Here is a 20,762-nt window from a genome sequence, read left to right on the forward strand (position 1 = left end):
AGATAACAAATATCCTTGTATTCAATGAATCTTTGCCGAATGAGGAAACATTATCACTTCTCGCCTCAGGTTCAATGACTTATCTGTTATCGCGAGAGTAATCGTCTTTGAAATGCGTTTACTTAGTGCACATGACAATTTAGTGTAAACCGCCAAAGGACCTTATCTGATTTGCCAATTAGCGAAAATGTTTTCGGCCCCTGCCTTCTTTTTTTAAAACAGAGTAGTAGACGAGCATGCAGGCCACCTGATGGTAAGTGGCTATTGTCCATGGACATCTGTAATAAATCCCAGATAGGATTGGATTCCTACCCGAGGTCGACCACAGATGCGCCGCCACGAGAACAAAGCTGGAACGCCACAGAAAAGTATGTCTCCTACCACGCTCTTCAAACCACAACACAGCGCTTAACACTGCTGTTATTTAGCAGAAATAGGTGTGGCGGTGGTGCCGCCGGATTCGAACCACAAAGGGTTCTACCACCTTCAAACTCATCAATGTCCTATCTGTTAACTTGCAAGAATCGTCATCAAAATGCGTTTACTTAGTGCACATGACGATTTAGTGTAACCGCCAAAGAACTTTATCAGATTTGCCAATTAGCGAAAATGTTTCCAGCCCCTGCCTTCACTGGACAATGAACCACGTTTAAATTGTAAAGGTTCCGTAAATGTTTTCGGCCCCTGCCGCCATTGAAAAACCAATGATAATATAATGATGATATAAATTTAAATCCGTGGAATAAGGTTTCGAATAGCTTGTTCTTATATCGTGTTTACTGCAATGTTCCGGTGTTGTCAAGGGAAGTAGAGATGTGTTAACTCGAAATTTGACTCGAATGAACGAGTTAGGCTAACGCACATCGATTGCATTTTGATTTTAATTCGTATTGGCTATAAGAAGCTGACTAAAGCTTTTTATTAATAATCAAACGATCGAATATTTAGCCCATAAATATCAATATATTTTATTAATTTCTTGATATTAGACATTGTCTAGTTTCGACCTTTAGTGGTAAAATTGGAGACGAAATTAAAAATAATCAAAATTTGTAAAATTTAAATATGAAGTAAATGGTCAAATATCGATCTTTGATAAGCAAAACATTAGATTGATTATTAATACCGGCCGTTAATGTGAATGTAATATGAATGAAGATCAATTTCAAATTCAGTTAAACGATATTAACACCGAGTAGGCACATCCCTAAAAGAAAGGAAACCGTGAATGAAATGCGAGAAAAGAATTAAAAAGATAATCTCGATTTACAAATATTGCAATTGAGAAGTAACAAACGCATTTATAACGGAGTGCCAATTGCTCGATTTTATGTATACAAATAAATAATCGAAGTGTTTGTGTTGTTTAAAGTTCATACATTTACATTTCTTTGAAAGTTACGAACGAATTTTATACATTTGAAAGGTACGAACCGGAGTTGTTCACACTTTGCAAGATACCAAAAGACTTAAGAAATTATAGTAAAAACAAAATACTCTACGGCGAAAAAATACTGAGAATTGTAAAAAATCGACACCTAGAAAAACAAAAACTACTCAAAAGGGAAAAGTACAGCTTGACAAGATATTGACACCGAGTAGGCACATCCCTAAAAGAAAGAAACTCGTGAATGAAATTGGAGAAAAGAATTAAAAAGATAATCTCAATTTACAAATATTGCAAGTGAGAAGTAACAAACGCATTTATTACGGAGTGCCAGTGTACTCGATTTTATCTATACAAATAAATAATCGAAATGTTTGTGTTTAAAGTAACTGCCCTTTTTGTACATTTGAAAGGTACGAACGGGAGTTGTTTCACACTTTGTAAGATACGAAAAGATTTAAAAAATTATCGTAAAACAAAAAGTTCTACGGCAAATTTACTGAATTAATAAAAATGGTTAGAAAAAAAATACTCCATAATAAACAAAAAAGCGGATTTCTTAAAAATAATTAGTCGAAAGGGAAAAGGAATTACTGTAAAAGGAGATTAAATATTATAAGGTGCCAAATTAAGTATTAATATATAGTTTTTCTGAATTTTTATTCGTCCCTACCTGATTTTTTTGCGACCAATAGACACATAAACGCAAAATAAAACATACTAAAAAATATTAGCTTAAACAGGAATCAAAATAGCGTCGCGTGGGTCATCAAAGAAAACCCAAGTCGACCAGGTGGTCAACCATTTCGCAAAACGGATATCTTTCGCAATTCCCTTGTTCGCACGGTCCGGCAATATGTATTTTTGTAATATAGTATTTGGCCTCTGACACAATCCACTGTGTAAACGATGGTCATTGCGTCATTGGTAGTTCATGACGAAAAGAAACTCAGTGATGTTATGACGAGTCGTGACATTTCTGTTTCGTCGCTAATGCGAGTGACGTTTGTGACGAGGATTTCATCGAGTGACAAATTCGTCGAACTTGCAAGTGTCATTTGAAAATGTTTCACTAAGTTGTATTATATAGTTGATTATAGAACAATATAGAGCCTTAAGGCATTGATAGCCAAATGTTTAAGAAAATCTCCCTCTCATCCGAGGGGTACAACCTTTGATTTTTCAAAGGTATGTGCGTATTAGAAGTTAATTATTACTTGCTTCGCCGTGAAAGAAAACATGGTGAGTAAACCTACCTGAAGTCCCTTAAAAAAGCTCTTAAAAGGTAAGTGAAGTTTATTAATACGTACTTGGCAAGCGCGGTGTACCATGATCTAATCCGAGAAGTATACTGATTCTGAGAGGAGATCCGTGCCCAACAATGGGACAGTGATGTGATGATGATGTTGTTATTACGATATTTACAAATACTTAAATATAACAATCTGTATGATTTATGGTAATATCAGTGGTACCACTCAACTGTACGGTCAAGGCGAGTTACCTAATTAATTAAAACAACAAAATATTGTTAACAATAATCATCGCTGTTTTCATTATAATTCGCTTCCTATGGGCGTTGAAATTGGTGAATAGTTTGTAATCATTTGCGGAAACTCATGGTATAGAAATATAAATCTTTGTTTGCACTGCATGTCTTATGTGGGAAGGAAGGCTCTGCATATTTTGCAGCTGTGAAATATCTTTGTTTGGTATTAAATATCAATTCATTGTGGTAGGTAGGTAGGTGTGGTGGTATTTACCACTAAACAATTTAGTTGAGTAGTGTTTCCATGTAGATTTAACACTTTATGATTTAAAACTTTACTGAAAAAATTTAAGGAGGACTGGGACTGTACCCTTAGTATGAGATTTTACGTTTTGACGAAAATTACCGTTTTTGTTTTTGTTTACGTATTTCCATACATTTCCAATCAGTTTTGATACAATCCGCTAGGGGTGTTGATTGGAAATGTATGGGCAAATACGTAGACAAATACCTAAACAATATTTTTTGTCAAAACGTAAAATCTTATACTAAGGGTATAAGGATACAATAATACAACAGGATATCCTAGACTTAGACTAGAAATCAATAATCAGCAGATTAAATTAATCCACAAGCACATACTTAATTATTAAAGATTCGTAATTAAAAAGTGCAGCTTTTTCCTTGTTTAAGTTGAAGTGGTCTTTACAGTTTAATAGGTCAGCGAGGTGGATATTTTGGCGAGGAAACCTGAGCTCAAGACAATGTACATTTAATTAGTTCTTAGGAATAATAAGGGAGCTAATCGTAGGTATTCTTCGCTATGAAAGATTACAGGTGTCGACGAGGCAATGACTTAACTTCAGTGTATTTCCATTATCAACACACAACGCATCATTTGCGCTAATTTTTAAACAGTATAAATTCAACAGTAATTTTTAATTATGTTACAAATATCGCATATCTTCGATCTGCCCTCGTTATCAAACGATGTAACGGTTATAAACAAACAATACTAACATACCGTTACAAGCCACACCGATAAATAATGGTAATGAAAAAATTATGTAACACACTCCCATCTTTAGCTGTAATTGGACAGGCCGCCTATGGTGCCTGATTTACGCGTTAGGCCTGAGTTACACTTTGGCTTGTGCTTCTGAACATGCTTTTTCGCGCGACCCAAGTGTGTATACTTGCGAAAAAAACGTGAAAAATATGCAAGATCTCTAATGTATTTTGGTAAAAATTAGACTATGTTAAATTTTATTTGTTTTAGGTATACTGAGAGTAAACATAAGGTACACTGAATGTTCTTGCAGTAAAAGTTCCTAATGGAAATGATATTTAATTTGTCTATTTATCAATATGTGTGTATATATCGATATATGGATGATTGAATAGATAAATAACACAGCCCAATTCGCAAATATATTTAAACTGCATTAAAAATCTTAAATTCACGTATTAATATATAACTTTATCAATGTCTAATTTCGTCAAACACTATATCATAAACATATTTGAATAAAATACTTTAGACAGTTAGAAGTTTAGTAGGTATATATAATTAAAACTAAATAACATTTATGCGAAATATTCAAAATCGATTAATCTTTCAATTTCCTTTATAATAAACTATGAAACTTATATAATTCGCAATAAATCTCTATTACTACTTATTCAATCGATATATCATCAATAAATTTAATCATCACTAAAATTTATAATCGAACATGATTATAACTATTTAAATTTTGTCAAAAATAAAGAAGGAAGTGTTTTTTTTCTTTCGAACAAGAAGCTTTATGTTATTTTGCCAAAATGTTAAAGTAGCCATTTAATTAATAACTATGTGTGTCGTTTTAACTAAAGTTTTCTGAATTAAGACTAATTATCATCATTTATCTACTTCGACTATCATTAAATCTCCGATGTTCCTACGTTTTGCTCGGGTTTCCTTTAATAAATATAGTTTCGATTAATTAAACAATTTGCGGTAGAAACGAAATGCTGATATGAAGAAAATGTAGGCTTTGTGCTTCTCACAAGTGTTTCTCATATTATAAACGATAATACTTGGAGACGTGGTGTTACATATGGCTTAAGTTTATCTTTGAAGTGTATTTGGATGCTGTGTACACCTTCAACCCCAATTTTTTCATTACAGAAATTCTGTCATATGGCTATGTGTGCTGTCTGCCGTGGAATTCAATATGTTTGATGTTTTAATGAAATCGTGAAACTAAATAATGATAACGAAGTATACACGACTGTGACGTTGTTCAGTAGGTATCTAGTGTAAAGTATATGTTTTGAAATACACTAGAAAATTTTGAAAAAATACAACACAAAATTTTGAATAAATAACAGTGGTGCAAACTTTAGCAAAGGATTTTTCACATCATCAAACCAACTAATTCTCTCAATGGCCTTGTTTAATTTATCATTGTAACCAGATGCAAAACACGCCTAACAGTTGAAATGATTTGTTTATGGCACAGGAAGTTTGTTTGGTTAATCCGAAGCGGTATTGTGCATATAAAATTGCAAGCGTGTCTTATTGTGTTGTACACGAAAACGAAAAAAACGAAGGCATCCGTGTACAATATGGTTAATAAATTTGAGAATATTGGCTAAAAATTATAAAGTGGTAAAGACGTTTAGTACGACGCGGGGGCAACACCGCCTAACTTATTTGTGTCTTTTAACAGCAGTTTCGATCGCTGTTGTGTTCTAGTCTAAATGGTATTAGAGGAGAGACACGTAGCGTTCCATTTTAGTTATCGGGAGTAACAAAGCATCATTTTGAAACGTATGGAAGTTTTGAATTATATTTGTAGTTGACAAATAACAAAAAAGTTTCAAGTGTCGTTTTTTTTAAAAGATCAAGTGTTTATCTATTGCGGTTTAAGAGATAGAGCCGTGTGATAGACGGACAGACAGTTTAGTAAAAGGGTTCCGCTTTTATCTACTGGATTCGGAACCCTTATAAAATAGCCTAAGAAAAATTGAGTAAGGAAGCATCAATAAAAGAACAAATCATCAATTAAGGCACCGTACATAAATATCAAAAAGACCAATCTCCTATAAACGACAAACCAGAAATGACTTCCAGTTAATTAAACAAGTGACTCACAGAGCAATATTTAAGGAAGTAGCTATTATTGAAGATGAATGCTTGTGACAGGCTGCATAAATAAATTTCCTTTGGTGCTTTTAATAAATTGATGAATGTTAATCTATGCCCCGGGCGTTGCTTCGGAATACCCCCTGTGTTCTTGAACCGGTACTGTGGATGACATCAGTGCCTTGTTGAGCAACTTTTGACTAAAACGGAAAAGTTATATGCTTTATTTTAATGTAACTAGCAAACGAGCATGTAGTCGTGATGGCAAGGCTACTGCTGTAGATGACATGTGTAATGGACTCCAGATAAGATTAGACCTACCTACGACCTATAAGATTAATCCTACCTAAGGTCGGCGACCAATGCGTTATTATGATAATAAATAAGTACGTCTCCCTTACCACACCCTTTAATTAGAATACAGCAGCGTTTAACACTGCTGCTGTATAAGTGCAGCAGCAGTGTTAAACGTTATATATCATATCATCATATTAGGGATAATAAATAGCTTTGGATCCCGACTTTACACTTTTCAGTCCTTATGTAGGGACCATAGATTAGTATAGATTATTCAATCCTAACAAGAAAATGTAACCAGTTTTGACAATTGAAATAGTTGCGTACAAAAGTTTTGCCACGTCTCCGTGCTAAAATGTCCCTAAAATATTTGAAATATTTATTTATTAAGTGAATTACGCAGTATTACTTATTTATTCGTAAATTTTCTCTAAAAATGTTTTTTATTTGTCAAGAATTCAAAAAATAACTGTCAAATCAGCCTTTTGTGGCTTCATTCAATTTCAAGGCGGCGAAGTACCTATCTTTACTTATCAAAAGTAGGGCCCCTACTATTTGAGGTAACAGGCCGTAGTCTAAATTACATTCATGTAATACTCTCAACTTGCAAATCGGTTCTTTCAAAATGTTTTAAATATCTTTAAATTTTAGTTTTGCAACACGTATATCAAAATAACAGACACAATTTTATTAATTTAAATCTATTTATTATAGAGAGGAAGGAAAATGTCGCGGAGAAACCCATATGACTAAGATTTCTTCAAAATGTTTTCAAAGCATATGTGGTCTACCGACTCATACTTGTGTTTGACCACAGTCGAAACCTTTTCTTAGAAGAAATTGATGCTATTGATGACTATGCACATTTAAAAAAATATTTGTGCATCATTTAGTGAAAGTACAGCCATAATTAAAGAGATTAATAATATAATACTATGGGAATAAACATTGTCAATATTTTTACACAACAACTTTCATCTCTTCCCATAGATTAGTAAAGATACTTCGCCGCCTTGAAATTGAATGAAGCCACAAATGGCTTATTAGTAAGTTCTTTTTTTGAATTATTGACAAATAAAATCATTTTTAGAGAAAATTTACGAATAAATAACTAATACATAATAAATAAATAATTATTTCAAATATTTTAGGGACATTTTAGCACGGAGACGTGGCAAAACTTTTTTACGCAACTATTGCAATTCTCAAAACTGGGTACATTTTCTTGATAGGAGTGAGTAATCTTTACTAATCTATGTCTCTTCCTAACACTATTTTACCTTAATTGACGATTGACATACATTTCAGATCATTTTTTATAATATAGGAGTAACAGATAAGCTTGCAATCCTCGTGATGGTAAGTGGCTACTAACCTCTATAGATATCTGTAATCCATCCCAGATAAGATTAGTTTCCTAACTGAAGTCGTCCATAGATAAGTCGCTACCCCTGTGGACTAAGTTTAAGCACTTCGGATATGTTACCACACCCTTCAAACTGTAACGCAGTTATTAGGCAGAAATAGGTGTGTGTATTCGAAACACAAAAAGTGAACATTTACAGACTACCAAATGAGAATAACTTGTGGATGACACTTTTCCGCCGTTTTTGATCTATTGTTGTTTAGTTGTATAATATCTGTCATAACCATAGATTAGTAAAGATTACTCACTCCTAACAAGAAAATGTACCCAGTTTTGAGAATTGAAATAGTTGCGTAAAAAAGTTTTGCTGCGTCTCCGTGCTAAAATGTCCCTGAGATATTTGAAATACTTATTTATTTATTATGTAAATTGCGCAGTATTAGTTACTTATTCGTAAATTTTCTCTAAAAATGTTTTTATTTGTCAAGAATTAAAAAAAGAACTTACTAAAATAAGCCGTTTGTGGCTTCATTCAATTTCAAGGCGGCAAAGTATCTTTACTAATCTATGGTCATAACTCATAACCCATAAAAACGCGGTAAAATGCGCGTTAAAATTATTTTTGGAAGACATTCAAGTTGCATAGCTGAAAGTATTCTATAAAATAGACTGTGTACAAGGATTTTTCAAATTGGCAGCCTTAACCAACGCGGAAACCCGCGCGGTCTTAAAGGTTTATTAATATTTCGCCCGGAGTTCTCGGAAACGGCGATGTCCTTTTGTGCAACGTTCGATGACCCCGTCATTTTGTTTTGTTTGTTTACGGTTAGCGCGGGTTTTGTCTATGCTCCTTTATTTTTTTTTGAGGGTTGAAGTTGATGCGCTTTATGCTGCCAGTGTTATCCATAGACAAACTTCATATGATAGGTCGAATTGGTGATAATTAATTTCTAATACTTGACAAATGTTGGAAAGGAATGCGTACTAGAAAATTTAACTCCGCACCCATTTACTTGGTCATAATTTATACTTAATTCATGAAAAATTGTCAGAAGAATTCTGCAAACTTCCATGACATTTTTTGACTTTTTACCTTTTACTTGTTTATGTTTAGTTAGAATTTTTTGCAGATGGCAATTTGTGCGCTATTGTAGCTTATTTTCATTTAATACTACCTTTCATTGCAGTTTTTTTTTTTGTAAAAGGCAATTAGTATATTTTCATTTTATACTACTTTTTGTTCAGATTTTTTGAGACTAGACTTTAAGAAACAACTAAGGATATAATTTCAATTCCAACTAAGGAACGAGTTGCTAATTAGCTAGTATTTCCGTTCTATGCTTACGGACGCCCATCCGCTGTGGCAATGGTTTAATCATTTTATGCTCAATTAGACAGTATTATTACTTTGTACGTATTAGTGTCGGTGTTTACTGAGCAGTTTAGCACTTTGAGTACTTTTTATTTATATTTAATACGAATTAACTTATTTAAAATAAAAATAGAAACATTTAATTTAGATACTTTTACATAAAAAGTAAGAAAATATGTTCGGGAAAAAGTATAAATAATTATATGGAAATAAATAATTTAATTCTGTCAAGTTGTCACTTGACGTCGTCTTGCCATGATATGTCGCTGTTATTTGCACAATTTATTTAAATATTTATTTATTTATTTAAAATTTATTGCATCACCTCTTAAAAGAAATGTACAAAAGGGCAAACATAATGCCTGATGGCATTCTCTACGAGTCAACCCTGGGTGAATGTAGAGAATTTGCAGCAGGTGTTACAAAGCAACAAAAGAAACAGTAATGAAACAGTATGACAAACAGTAATGAAAACAGCAGATATTATAAATATGTATTAGGAGTAAGAGAAAATACATATTAAAATGATTTAATAAGTATAAGTAGTAATATGCTTTTTATTATTTTTATTATTACTTTTTATTAGTAGTTCTGAATTAACAAATGTTCTAATAATCTTATTTAAATTTTGTTTGTTACATTATATCTTCTTAAAAGGCTAACTTTAATAATGTTGATTCCTGAAAAACTGAATTTGAAATGTGAAAAACTGAATTTTAAATATGTGTATCGACCCTGAAAACACACATAGTCATAGCTATTTCTCTCTAATAACAGCAGTTTTAAGCGCTGCTGCGTTCTGGATCTGTCTATGAGTGGCAGAAATAAATTATCATCAGATGTCTGCATGATCGTTTGTTCCACATACCCATTTCTGCCTCATAACAGCGGTGTAAAGCGCTACTGTGTTCTGGTTTGTAGAGTGTGGTAAGGTGACATACTTTTCCCAGGCGTTGCAACTTAGTCCTCAGAGGTGGCGCATCTGGGACCGACCTCAGGTAGGAATATCTAATCCTATCTGGGGTTGATTACGGATGTCCATGGGCGGCGATAGCCACTTACCATCAGGTGGACTGCATGCTCGTCTGCTACTCCTATATCATAAAAAAAAACTTCAATATATTCATTTGCTACTTGTTATAAAAATAACAGACGCCTCAATCAATTATTTGTGTAGATAACCCATAACTGACGGTCGAAGGTCAGAACGATTTGGCACTACTCATTTCCGACAGCATACATGTAGATTGTACATAACAAGAAAATTTCACGTAATTATACACCAACTATGGACGAGGCGTCGTTTCCTGCTTTTTGTTGGATTATTCAGATGTTTTTGTAAGTGAGAAATGCCTATCATAGTTATCGTAAAGAATTAGGATGTTTTGTTTATTATGATGATTTTCTAAAGTAATTGACAAATTCCTTAACTTAAGTTTTTTTTTAAATACTGAAGTTGCAAAAGTATGTAGTCCTGATGGTAACTGGCTACTGTCGCCTATGAATGTCTGTAATGAACTCCATATAAGATTGGATTCCTACCTGAAGTCGGCCACACTGCGCCGCTACCCTTGAGGACTAAGCTGGAACGCCGAAAAAGTAAGTCTCCTATACCACACTTCAAAGCAGAACACAGCAGCGCTTAACCCTGCTGTTATTAGAAAAAAATAAGTGTGACGGTGATTCCTATGGAGTCGAACTATCCAGGTTTTTATAACCATCAAAGGGCGAAAAGGGCTAGAAAACTGAATTGAAAGGGATGCACTCATTGCAGTACTCGTGTGCTACAGACAAATCTATTTATTTATTTGCTTGTCCCACTTTTTGTTTCGAGTGCTACTAAAACAGTTTACTAATATTGACATTTTATTATCATGATCATAGATTAGTAAAGATACTTCGCCGCCTTGAAATTGAATGAAGCCACAAACGGCTTATTTTAGTAAGTTCTTTTTTTGAATTCTTGACAAATAAAAACATTTTTAGACAAAATTTACGAATAAATAACTAATACTGCGTAATTTACATAATAAATAAATTATTTATAATAATAATTTCAAATATTTTAGGGACATTTTAGCACGGAGACGTGGCAAAACTTTTTTACGCAACTATATCAATTCTCAAAACTGGGTACATTTTCTTGTTAGGAGTGAGTAATATTTACTAATCTATGATCATGACATTAACGATTAATTTTCTTTGTTCCAGTTTCACCATGGAGACGATACCCCCAGTATCGGCCCATTGGCTGTCGACAGCTGTTCTCCTTTGCTCCTTCTTCTCTACACACTCACTAAATACTAAGGTAAGTTTATTTTTATTTATATTTTATTTTTACGTGTAAAATTCAATGCGATAAATTTAAATACCTACGTAACCTATAGTAGGTTATGATATCATATGATAATTTTATGTTATAAATAAGCATGTACCTTATCGAAGTAATACGCATTTCCGAAATAGGACAGACATGATATTATTTAAAGCCAGTCAAATTTATAAAAAACCTGTTAGGAAGATTTATAAAATCAATCCATTCAGTAAAAACTTGTTTTGTGACAACAAAAACGATTACAAATCTTACAGGGATATTTGAAAACAATAATTTAATGCATTTAATCCTTTAGTGCACGTTTCTTAACTATTTGATATTGCGAATTAAGAAAATCCCCCAAAATTATTAAAAATGTAGAGTCATGCACTCCTTTCGTTATGAAATGTTATAATATTTGATTTACTTTTTAAATTATTGACATGTGTAAATAAAGGAAGCTATAAGTTTATGATTTCATTATTACATGCATCTTTTAAATTTTGTAACATACAATACAACTATAATAACATTATTAACAGACCAAAAATACCAGAAAAATAATACTTTAATCGACGAATCTTTTGTTCACAAATCTAATTTTTGCATTGATTACGACCTCCTTTAATAACAGTTTTGGTTCCTCGAGGGGTCACGAGTCACGACCTCAGATTGAGAAGCGTTGGTTAGCGTTATCGATTGCAATACGTATTCCATTACGATCCGTATGCGCATACGCAATGACGTTACCTCACCACTTTCACTGTATCTGTGGTTTTAACACATTTTACACTTGACAAAATTACCTCAGAATGTCCTTAAATTAGATACGATTTCTTTTTTTAGTATAGTTATACGTATATGAGTGAAAATAGTTAAGTAAGTCTTTTTTTGGATGGAATATAGATAGCTACTTGGTACACATTTTACTCTTGAAAATGACCTCAGAATATCCTTAAATTAGATACGATTACTTTTTTCTAATATTTAGTTGTTTTTGAAAAGAAAACTTCTTTAGCGGAGTTGTGCAATTTTTGTGATGGGTAAAATATTGAACTGGAGAGTCAGGACACGTGGCCTGATCGAATATACGTAAGACGGCTTATTCAGGTTAGGTTTCGAAAGTTTTCACTTCTGCCGGCACTCCCGAAGTGCTTGCTACCCGTTGATTTTATTTTAACCTAATATAGGCAGCTTTATTCACAAATATATTTTACGACATTTTAAGGACGTACATTTATTCCCATATTAATCCCGCTATGAGATAAATTTTCATTGTTTTTGTCGTAGAAGATGGGTAGAACATCTTTGTATAAGTATCTGCTTTATTACATGTAAATATTTATTTATTTTTTTTATTTTTTTTATTTTGAATAGCTATCTAGCTACGGAAGATAGTTTTTACAAGTTTTTAGTAGATACAATTTTGGTTATTATAAGTATAGAATATGTGTATTATGTGTATTATAAGTATAGAATATAAATAGCTTGGTAATGCAATAAATTACATTTACTTAAATAAAACGTTGTTTAAACATAAATCATAATTATTTATTATTTACACACCTACATAATATCGAGGTGTTCCGTAACATTTTTATAATGTCCGCTTAAATTTAATTTAAAGTTATAAATTATAATTTATCATCATGAGCATTTAGTGTTGTCATTATCAATTCCACAAATCATTATCTTTTGTTGGCGGATTGATATTGAAATTCCCGTGTGAATAAACCTTTACGCTTACAACTCATTGGCTATCATTTAAGTAACTGTACCCTTTCCATGAGTTTTCAAAACATCCCACAATTTTACGTTACGTTTACTAAATCCATTATTCTTTTCCGTTTGCTTTAGTAGACTGAGTAAACGTAACAATAAGCAAGTACTCAAGTCTTTTTGTCTACCTCACATGTTCGCAAAAAAGAGAGGCAAAACATAAAGCGCCATTTTGTCAATTTAGACATTTAATGTTACGTTACTGACACTATACTTCTGATACAATCCGTTAGAGGCGCTGATTGGAAATTGTATGGGCAATACGTGAACAAATACCAAAACAGTCATATTTGTGAAAACGTAAAAACTCATGGTAAGGGTACTGGTAACTTTAGCGATTATGTAGTGGTTAATTCGACTATCAATAATTGCTCGGCGACTATTTAGTAGCTTATGCGTCTTTGAAGGAGGTAGAACTTTTTGTGGTTAGACTCCGGCGGGACCTTCTCAGCTATTTTTGTCTTATATCAGCAGTCGTGCTGCTCTGTTCTGGTTTGAAAGGTATGGTAAAATAGACTTATCTGAGACATTCCAACTTATACTCCTCAGGGGTAGCGACGCTTCTTCGGCCGACCTCAGGTTCTAAGCTTATCTAGGTTTGCTTACAGATGTTCATGGGTGGCAGTAGCGACTTACTCAGGTGGACTGCATGCTCGTTTGCTGCTTTGAAATACCAAGTTTTGAAAAAAATATCAAAATGGGTATTATAAAAAGAAAGAAAAATCTATCCACACTCGTTGATTTTTCAAGTCAAATATATGTTGATAGTCGGTCGCTCAAACAACAAATTGGTTGCCCGAGCAGCAATAGATTAAGCGATTGATCCGTAGCGACAAAAGGTAACATGTAAGCGACAAAACTGTCGCTCAATCAATATTATTTTTATTTTATTTAAAAATGAATAGTAACCAATGTGTCTTCCGTAGTGTTGTTAGTAATACAATATATCATTTGCTTTTGTCGGTATCGATATTAAAGTGTACCCTCGTGAACAAACCTTTAGGCGGTATTTGGTCATCGCTTTGAAGTATGGCAACACTGTCGCAAGACGACATTAATAATGTCGAACATCTGTTTGCAATTTAAGAGTTCAGATCGAAACGGAAAGGTCAGTCCGAAAGTCGAAACGAACTCATCAATAATGTTTATGAGTTTGTGAATCTCATCGGTCTCATAGTGACGCGAATGGAATCATTAAATTTTAATGCAAGTCATTAACATTTTGAATATTAACATCTGGTTATATTTTTTGATCGACATCATTTGTATAGATCTTGTATTGCAGCGTTATGTAGAGGCGATGTCTTTGGCAATATCAATGAATCTATATAATGCATTTTTATAATCTAAGAGTAGCAGACGGGCATGCAGTCCACCTGATGGTAAGTGGCTACTGCCGCCCATGGACATGTCAACCCCAGGTAAGATTGGATTCTTATCTGAGATAGGCCACAGATGCGCCGCTACTCCTGAGGACTAAGCTAGAACGCCTCTGAAAAGTATATCTCCCTTACCACACCCTTCAAACCAGAACACAGAATCATGATCATTAATATACGCATAAATCCGTTTGTAAACTTACTTGTACTTCATATTAGCACCATCTTAATATTTTTCCATATTCAACACATACTTTGCAGTTCCAATTCCAATACATTTATCCCGCTCATTTTGCATACGAGCGAAAAGGACGGATATACAATTATACATTATACTATTGAGTAATTATACAGGTTCATTACTGACTTTATCGCAGGTTAATTAAAATTGCAAACATACTGAAGTTTGTTATCTAGTAATTATGTGTTTATGCTTACTTCACGCTTAGTAAGTTTAGAGTACTATTTTTACTGGTAATTTACAAAACTTGAAGATTTAGTATGATTGTCTGTCTGTCTGCCTTTCTGTTTGTGCCGGCTATTCTTCGAAACGACTGGTCCGATTTTGACAAGACTTTCACTGACAGTTAGCTGATGTTATAAGGAGTTATTTTAGCTTCATTCCCGATAAAATAATTAGGGGTTCGCGCAAAAAAAATAAAAAAAAGAGTTTTTATTTTTTTTAACGCGGATGAAACCGGATTCACATCTCGTTTAAAATAAAGTCGTTGTCGCAAATCTTAGAATTAGTATTCTGTAAGCAAAACGTAATTTGTCTCAATTCGTCAGTAGCAGATGTTCCCAAACTTTCAATGAAGCTTCTGTGGTTACATGACACGTATCGTGAGATTCGTGAGTACATGATGAGTAAATAACATTTACACTTGACTTGGGTCTTAATAAACGTAATAATTTATTGCTACTTGAAACGTTAATTTCGTATTTCTGCCTTATTACTGAGATGTGAACTGTGTTCTGGTTTGAGGGGTGTTGGGTAAGTAACATTTATACTTGGGTCCTTATAAGCATCATAATTTATTGCTATTCAAAACGTTAATTTCGTATTTCTGCCCTATAACTGACGTGTGAACTGTGTTTTGAAGGGTGTGGCAAGGGATACACTTATACAAGACATTGCAAATTATTTATTACATTTAGCAACACCAGTGACGTATTTTAAGTAGGTCTCAAATTCGTAAGAGTTTCTCAGGTGTATAAATTTCCTCACGATGTTTACCTACATTATTATAGCACGTGCTAATTAATTTTTAATACACAAATTACTTTGGATAATTAAAGGTACATTCCCGGATTCGAACATTGGAACCTCGAATTGAGACCCTCGGATTTAAAACACTAGGCTGTCCCCGAATTCGATCCCAAGACCTTCGAATTCAAAGCTTAGTGGTTTAGATTAGGTTAGGTTAGTATTGCATTTTACTTCGATCGTACCTGTGATTGACTACTTACCATAAATTGGAATTCATGCTTATTTGTTCATCATCAACCCATTATCGTCCCACTGCTGGGCACGGGTCTCCTCTCATAATGAGAAGGATTAGGCCATAGTCCACCGCGCTAGCCAAGTGCGTATTGGTAGACTTCACATACCTTTGAGATTTTTTTTTCATATAAATCTCTCAGGTATGCCGGTTTCCTCATGATGTTTTCCTTCACCATTTAAGCAAGTGATAATTAATTTCTCTCTCTCTCTCTCTTATTTGTTATAACAGTTAAAATGATAACGTGATGATGACTATCCTACAGTCAAATGTATATTTAAAACCAATACTTAATTACCTAATTAGTTTGTCACTAACAAAGTATTAGCTCGAAAACATCAAAAATTAACTTTAATAAGATAATTACCACAAACATAAGATGACATTTAGGCTCATTATAACCAAGTGTGCACTTGTAAGCAATATTTGCAATTCTCATGTATCATAAATCATTCTGTCCTCAATGGTTAACCTCACACTGGTTTTGAAAGGTTCATCTAAGTTAAGTCATCTTTAATAAGTTCTAATTAAGTTAGCTAATTTGATGTGTGATCTCATTGCAAAGGATAAACTTTTTTATAATATAGAAGTAATATAGGAGCATGCAGTCCACTTGATAGTAAGTGGCTACTGCAGCATGGACATCTGTAATCAACTTCAGATAAGATTTAATTCCTACTTTATTTTTGTTCGATGGGCTGAGGGGGAATCTTCAAAAGGTACCCGATGCTACTTTTTTTTTGTTCGATGGGCTGAGGGGGAACCTTCAAAAGGTAACCCTGTGTCCTTCACACAGGGTTATGTGGGACTCTACCGCACTAAAACCCCCCGGTGGCCCTCCTCGGCGCTGCGTAGAGGACTCCGGGATCTCCAACGGAACGCAACCGGAGTCCTCTTAGTGCGTTGCCCCGTCGCGCTCCGCCCAGGTGAGCTTGATGCTCGCCACACCGTCTGGTGCTTCGACGGTATGCGACCACACATACCGCCGTCTTTCTCGGGTCCGTTGGCCGGGCGGCTCGAGCTCCCACTCTTGCTACTCGTGATCCCAGAAGCCCCTTTTTAATCTCCCTTTAAGCCTCTCTTACGACAGGCAGGGGATACCGTAGCCCTATTATTGTCCCGGAACTACAGGGATAATTGAGGTACCTCTAATGCGCAGCTACCCCTACGGACTAAGTGGCAACACCTCGGGCAAGTACATATCCCCTGCAAAGCGGAACACTGCTGTTGTTAGGTAGAATTAGATATCACAAATATCCAAAATTAACTTTAGTAAGATAATTTGCAATTCCCATGTATCATAAATCAAAGTGTCCTCAATGGTCTTCACACTGATTTTGAAAGGTTCATCTAAGTAAAGTCATCTTTAATAAGTTCTGATTAATGTGGCTAATTTGATGTGTATTGCAGAGGCTAAAGTATAAAGGTCTCGACTTTTTAGACACCTTCGAAGGGTTTTTAAAGTGTATGTATGTGTTTTGAAGGTGGTAGAACCCTTTTTGGTTTGACTCCGACGGCGCCTCTTCCACACCTATTTCTACCCAATAACTGCAGTGTTAAGCGCTGATGTGTTCTGGTGGTAAGGCTGACATCATTTTCCGAGGCGTTCCAGCTAAGTCCTCAGAGGTAGCGGAGCATCTGTTGGCGACCTCATATAGAAATCTTATGTTACCTGAGGTTCATTACAGTTACCCATGGACGGCAGTAGCCACTTACTACCAGGTGGACTGCATGCGCCTTTGTTCAGTTATGTTAAAACTTCTTAATTTAATTCAATTTGGCCCAAAAATATAGAGCGGAAACTTCTAGAAAGGAAAGACTTGAATATTTTATTAGTCACATATGAACAAATTAACTCCAGCACAGTTATGTTACAGTTATATTATAAAAAAACATTAGATTGCAAAAAATATGTGTCGATATTCCATATTGAATATTTCTATATTTCACTTATTGATAGTTCAGTAACCCTACTCTGTGGACACAGAGTATAAAAATACAGAGATATCAAACTTAAATATGCTGAATTGCTAAATGCATATGCTGTGCATAAATTATCTATTAATGTTTTGTATGCAGCCTTATGTGAATATTTTTATTCATTGTAGTTGATATAATTAGACCTCGTATAACGTCTGTTATTAATATTCAATCTATCCGATTTTCGTCTACGTTCTTCGATAGAAATTTGTAAAGCAAATATTAATATGATAATGGTTCTGACGTAGTGGAAACCCGAAAAATTTTACCACATTCATGATTTTGTTTTCCGATCTTTATAAACAGAGTAACAGTTTTTATCAACTATAAGCATATTAAACGTTTTTTTTGTCAGCCATCTACAGTTTCTAGAAAATATAAAACATGAAACAATTAAAATGAGATTACTTGAAATGATTTCTAGATAAATATTACTGCATTTCAATAAACAATCTAATCAGGTGGAACAGAGTAAATGAAAATTATCCACAGTACCGCGGATAGAAGCAATTTGTTGTGGTACTGACCTTTCATAGTTACAACGATTTCAAATAAAAACCGTCATTTTTTGACATCTTGCTCGCTTTCTTGACCTTATTTTTGTTGTTTTCGCTGGAGTTAACAGATTTGTGTCTTATTATTATACTGGTTAAATGAAGGCGGTAAATGAATATCAATTATAATACAGTTCGAAATATTTAACTAATATCTTTAATAATTTCAGTCCATCCTTAGGTCTGTAATAAAACTAAAGTTGTAAGACCTTGCAAAACAGTTAGATTAATGCACGAAATTTTGCCTCTATAATAAGGTTACTCTACACAACATAACATTCATAATCGCGCATGAATAGAGCGAAATTGAAGATGTACCAATGAATATCATATCAATGTCAGGTAGCATGAAAGGTTACAGAGCAAGGTGCGATTGACCTCTACTGTACCCTTAGTATGAGTTTTAGTTTCCATACGTTTCCAATCAGTTCTAATACAATCCGCTAGGGGCGCTGATTGGAAATGTATGGGCAAATACGTAAACAAATACCAAAACAGTCATTTTTGTAATAACGTAAAAACTAATACTAAGGGTACAGGTACCATGAAAGGTCAATCAGTATCATATCAATGTCAGGTACCATGAAAGGTTACAGAGTAAGGTGCGATTGACCTCTACTTTACTTATGTGCATTGAAACCTCTTTCCTTCTTTTATAAATCCGGAATCGATTTAATTCACTTTCAAGGCGATCACTCAATTTGTGTTTATACAAGACAGCGCCATCTATTGTTGTATTGAAGAAAGAAGTTTATGAGAGAAATGGTTATTTAAAATTGTACCAAAATTATTTTTACTTGTTTGAACAGTGTCATTTTATTTGTTTGTAAAAATTCAATTTTTTGACTATTTTGCTGTAACTATTCAGGGGGGTTACTACCATCTCTTAACACAATATTATTTTAATCATACTTTTACTTTTTTGCAGGAAATTTAACTTTTTAAGCAAAATATAACAATTTCAGTTGGTTTTATACAATGGATAAGCGAAAAATTAATATGGGTTTAAGTTTGTTCAACTGTGTATGACGGAATATTTTACTGTTTTAAGGAGGAAATAAAACTTTCCCGAACTACGATGGTTTTTAAAAGATGGTGAAAGGCCCCCTGTTATTAGTTTAGTATTATCTTCTTATCAGCTCTTGTCTTTAAAATACAAACATTAAACATCTAACTGCGAAGTATCCACTTACTTGCTACTCTTCTTAGTAATAATCAATACTACCCACTTTTGCCCACCAAAATTCAAAACTTGTAATCTTTTTAAGGCAATAATTGTTAGACTTAGAATCTTAATAAACAAAAACAGTTTAAGATTCATTTATTGCTAACCGATGCTTATGTCAGGTCACTAACAGCTACACCATTCTAGGATGCTTATGTTCATCAGTAACCTTTAAAATGGTAGAGATTTTACGGAAAACAACACCAATTAATCACCTAATTAATATTTTTCTCGCTCTTCCTCAAAGATTCCTAAGTATTGCGATGTCTTGTGGTCATTTATCCAATTTGTAGATAAACATCTTTCGTTTTCTGAATTTAATTAGATCATTCATCTCTCCTTTTTCCTTTTTATATCCTTAAGCAATAAATTTAGAGTGACTCACAAAACCTGGTCTATCCGTCTCCATAAAGCTTTGTCACATCAGATTTTAATGTCTATGGCCAGGGGGGCCAGGGGTCGGCAACCTGCGGCTCGCGAGCGAAATGGCTCTTTCGATGTGAAGCTGCGGCTCTTTAGTTCCATACGTTATCTTTATATTTTAATACGTCAACCCATAGATAAGTATAGATATCTCACCGCCTTGTAATTGAAGGAAGCCATTAAATGACTTAAACGGCTGACAATTCTGTTAGTCATTTAGTGGCTGTCATACTGTAATTTACGCGGAACAATGCCAACATGCGCAGTTAAGTGGTGCAAACATACGAAATCGAACAAAAACAACATTTTTTAAATATTTTTCGAACACGAAAATAGATGATTATTCATGCAAGTACTACATATTTACTATTGAAATAATTTTGTGGCTCTTTAAAAACTTCAAAGTTTTGTAAATTGTAATTTATTACTCTTCCGACTCAAAAGGTTGCCGACGCCTGAGAGGGTATCAACCTTACCTTACCGTTATGCAGAAATCAATCAATGTTAATCTAAACAGTCACTTTGTCTATAATTAAGTTGATTGTTTTGATCTCAGACTTATAAT

General features: G+C 33.9%; 1 protein-coding gene across 8 annotated transcripts in view; it reads left to right on the forward strand.

Annotated features, from left to right (window-relative positions):
• The window catches only part of LOC140756754 (A disintegrin and metalloproteinase with thrombospondin motifs like), a 175,990-nt gene that overhangs the window by 63,333 nt on the left and 91,895 nt on the right, over nt 1–20,762 (forward strand). For all 8 annotated transcript variants that reach the window (XM_073092304.1, XM_073092305.1, XM_073092302.1 and 5 more), the window contains one exon: nt 11,253–11,349. In XM_073092304.1, the coding sequence (XP_072948405.1) occupies nt 11,260–11,349 (90 nt within the window). In that variant the 5' untranslated portion in view covers nt 11,253–11,259. The remainder of the gene's footprint in view (nt 1–11,252; nt 11,350–20,762) is intronic.

The sequence above is a fragment of the Epargyreus clarus genome, unplaced genomic scaffold (genome assembly GCF_041222505.1).
Source record: "Epargyreus clarus isolate Ecla_fem2 unplaced genomic scaffold, WU_Ecla_fem_2.2 ptg000035l, whole genome shotgun sequence".
Lineage (NCBI taxonomy): Eukaryota > Metazoa > Arthropoda > Insecta > Lepidoptera > Hesperiidae > Epargyreus > Epargyreus clarus.